Source organism: Sinocyclocheilus anshuiensis, unplaced genomic scaffold, assembly GCF_001515605.1.
Source record: "Sinocyclocheilus anshuiensis isolate Anshui unplaced genomic scaffold, SAMN03320099.WGS_v1.1 scaffold4895, whole genome shotgun sequence".
In the NCBI taxonomy this organism is placed as follows: Eukaryota; Metazoa; Chordata; class Actinopteri; order Cypriniformes; family Cyprinidae; genus Sinocyclocheilus; species Sinocyclocheilus anshuiensis.
Window position 1 is genome coordinate 44,606 of NW_015556252.1, and position 3,297 is coordinate 47,902.

At 34.6% G+C, this 3,297-nt stretch overlaps 1 protein-coding gene across 1 annotated transcript in view; it reads left to right on the forward strand.

Annotated features, from left to right (window-relative positions):
* Window positions 1-767: 767 nt before the first annotated feature.
* crfb16 (cytokine receptor family member B16) overlaps window positions 768-3,297 on the forward strand; it is a 20,539-nt gene continuing 18,009 nt past the window's right edge. Inside the window, exon 1 of the mRNA XM_016470837.1 lies at window positions 768-933. Within this exon, the coding sequence (XP_016326323.1) occupies window positions 786-933 (148 nt within the window). The 5' untranslated portion in view covers window positions 768-785. The remainder of the gene's footprint in view (window positions 934-3,297) is intronic.

The window sequence follows — 3,297 nt, forward strand, 5'->3', positions numbered from 1 at the left end:
TGTTCCTTAGCTATTTGTAGATTTGACTATGTTCTTTGAAAATATTAATTTAAGCCATTATTATTATTATTGGGCCTATTATTATTATATTTTACTTTAATTATTTGTACATAGTATGTCCTGCTTTATTGGTCCACATCAGACAACAAACACTCATTTTGGGTGTTCTTAATTTTAGTTCTTTGTCCAGAGACTGCCTGTAAGACACTCTTCTGCCATCTTCAGGGTAAACATTTATATTTCATGTGACAATTAATTGCTGGCACAAACTTATCTGCTTGGATAATGTATTTTGTTTGGGAGTCTTTAAAATTGTATTTAAATATTAATGATGTTTGTGCAGTCATTTAGTGGGATGATTTGGGGGTCCCCCTTTGCAGAAATTGGGTTCTGGGGGTGGGTGGGTGACCGGAAGGGTACCTTAGCGGTGCCGATTAAAGAGGCAGGGGGAACCCACGATCTAAAATAATTTTACTTTCTCAATAATAGTTAATACATATAATTACTGCACCTCCCCGTTTGACATACTTTCACATAGTTTCATAATCCACATGCAACTGTAATTTTCAAACAGGTCTTACAGGTTAATTCCAGTTGACGTGAGGTATCTTGCCCAACGAGTTACGCTGTTCTTGCACCTTTCTCATTTTCCATGTCTCAAGTTTTTCATTTAGTCCACAGGTATGTTTACAGGTGCAGATAACACGAAGACACATCCAGTCACTGAGATTGAGACTCTTCTTTTTCACATCAGCATGATTTTCAGAGATCATTTTATTTAAAAAATGAGAGTGGGAAAACTCTGGACTCAAGTTTTCGGGTTTTGCCAAAGGAAGAGGAGTCCAGTGTTCACAGAAGAGACAGAAGAAGAGGTTATGAGCAGTGGATTGATTAAGAGTCTGTTTCCTCTGCTTCTGTACTTTACCATTAACTGTAAGTACAACCTCTCAGTCAATGTGCATTACAATAGTGAGGTATGTGATACAGTATGTCTTTCTTTCTTAACACACACTGTAAAAAAAATCAGCGACATTTATGGTAAAATACCAGCAGCTGTGGTTGCCAGAACTTCATCTGTAAAAAATATGGTAGCAACATTTTAGATTTTACAGACTTAAATTCACAATAAAAAACGTATTTCATTAACTGATGTACTGTTAATATACCAACCTACTGAATTACTAATATTTGTTTTGTAATACACTGATAACCACCATAAACAAGTGGTGATAAGAAAGTCACATGATGAATCAAAGCTCATCACAAACAGCTTTTCCAGAAGCTGAGAAAAAAGATACTAACAAATAGAAGGTGAACAGTGTCATTCACACAAATACTAAACACCATCATGGTAACACGCGTGATACTATTCTAACAAGGGATCCGCACTCGCTTAATCTTCTTAATCACTTTCGATTTATTTTAATTTTGCAACAGGGCAAACAACAATCAAACGTTTTGGCAGTAAGTCTTCTTCAGTGAATCATACCGTGACATTCCTTACAAGAGTTCTTACAAAAGAAGTCCAAAGATCACCCGGTGAAAAGTCACATAACAAGTGTTAATGATCACTAACTTAATTGACCAATCAATCAAGCAATTTCAGGACAAACAACCTATTGGTTATATTATTTGATATTTTGTAAATAAACAAAGGAGAAAATTTTTAAAAATATCAACTAAAGAAGGGTCATTTTAAAGAATATTCCAATATTTTGTTATAATTTCTTTGATCTGATAAGACTGTTCGCTAAAAGTCAGAACACATTTAACTGAAAAAGATGTCTTTGTTTTTGTTATTAGCTTCGTCTAGTAATTGTCGTCTATTTAACACTTTAACATTATCATATGCTGACTGAAGCCAAGCGTGTGGATATCCACGAGCTTCAAATTGACTAAACAATATGCGAGATTGTCTTCCGAATCACAGATTCTACGTAGTCGATGAAATTGACTCAATGGCAAACCCTTCTTTAATTAGAGAGGGTGAAAACTATCCGCCGCAAGAATTGCGTTTCTATCTGTTGGTTTCCGGAAGACAGTGGTTCTTAATTTTTTGTGGTCCTTCACCATTAACGCATCCGAAAAATGGATAGTGTTTTGGTCTCGCTCCGTTGAAAATGAAATAGATGTCAATCTGGAATTGAGAAAGTTACCGAATTCTACCAACTCTTCCAAATTGTGTTTAATTTTTTATGGATTATTTGTGTTACATGCTTTTCTTTTGTGCCTATATTGGCATGTTATTTTTATGGGTTTAATATTTTGGAATTTTCTTTGGTTGTTTGTCCTGAAATTGCTTGATTGATTGGTCAATTAAGTTCGTGATCAGTAACAACTGTTATGTGACTTTAAGAACTCTTGTAGGCAATTTCACCGTATGATTCACTGAAGGCGGCTTACTGCCGAAATGTTTGATTGTTGTTTGCTCTGTTGCAAAATTAAAATAAATCGAAAGTGATTAAGAAGATTAAGCGAGTGTGGATCCTGTACTAGAATATGATGTGCTGATTGATCTATGCACCCTAGTCTAAAGTTGAGCGCAGTGAACTTTATTTTTTAACATGCATGATACTGAAATAATGCAATAAATATTAACTAAAAACAACATTAGATGTATGGAAGACAAATAATGACAAATGTCTTTGAAACAAAAGAAAAGGCATGTTGAATTGCACTAACTGAAAACAAATATTGCATTGCATTAACAGTGCTTGCATTTTAATGCCTTGTATTTTCAGGGTTTGCATTTTTAGGGTCTGAAATTTAACATTAGTTGTTTATTTAAACTGGGAATATTTAAATTCAAAACATTTCACACATTTTCATAATTAAAAATTCAATAATTCATATTCACCTTCCAGAGTTCACTTCCGAAATATTCAAGCGGTTTAAAAATATGATGAAAAATATTCGATAGGCAATTTTCAGTCCATTTTATTTCACTTTACAAATTCTCTACCATAAATTCAGTGGTTCAGATTCGGCAGAAAATTCAGCATTGCACATCCGGGAACTGCAGGAATAGCAGTAGAGTACCGATGCATGATGTCCATCTGCTGTAGTCACTCACCAGCAGGTGGTGCAAATGTCCGAATTCTATCAACATTTGGTGTTGATGAAGACCAGAGCAACAGGTAGAGCAAGTCATTCATTCACAAAAACTGATTTGCAGAAATGGAGCAAGCGGTAGATTTGTGCTGGTATTCGGTAATGCGATATATCACAGTAATGAATATGCACGATATTGTTATCGTGGGCACTTCTAAATACCGTGAATAATTATATATTACAAAT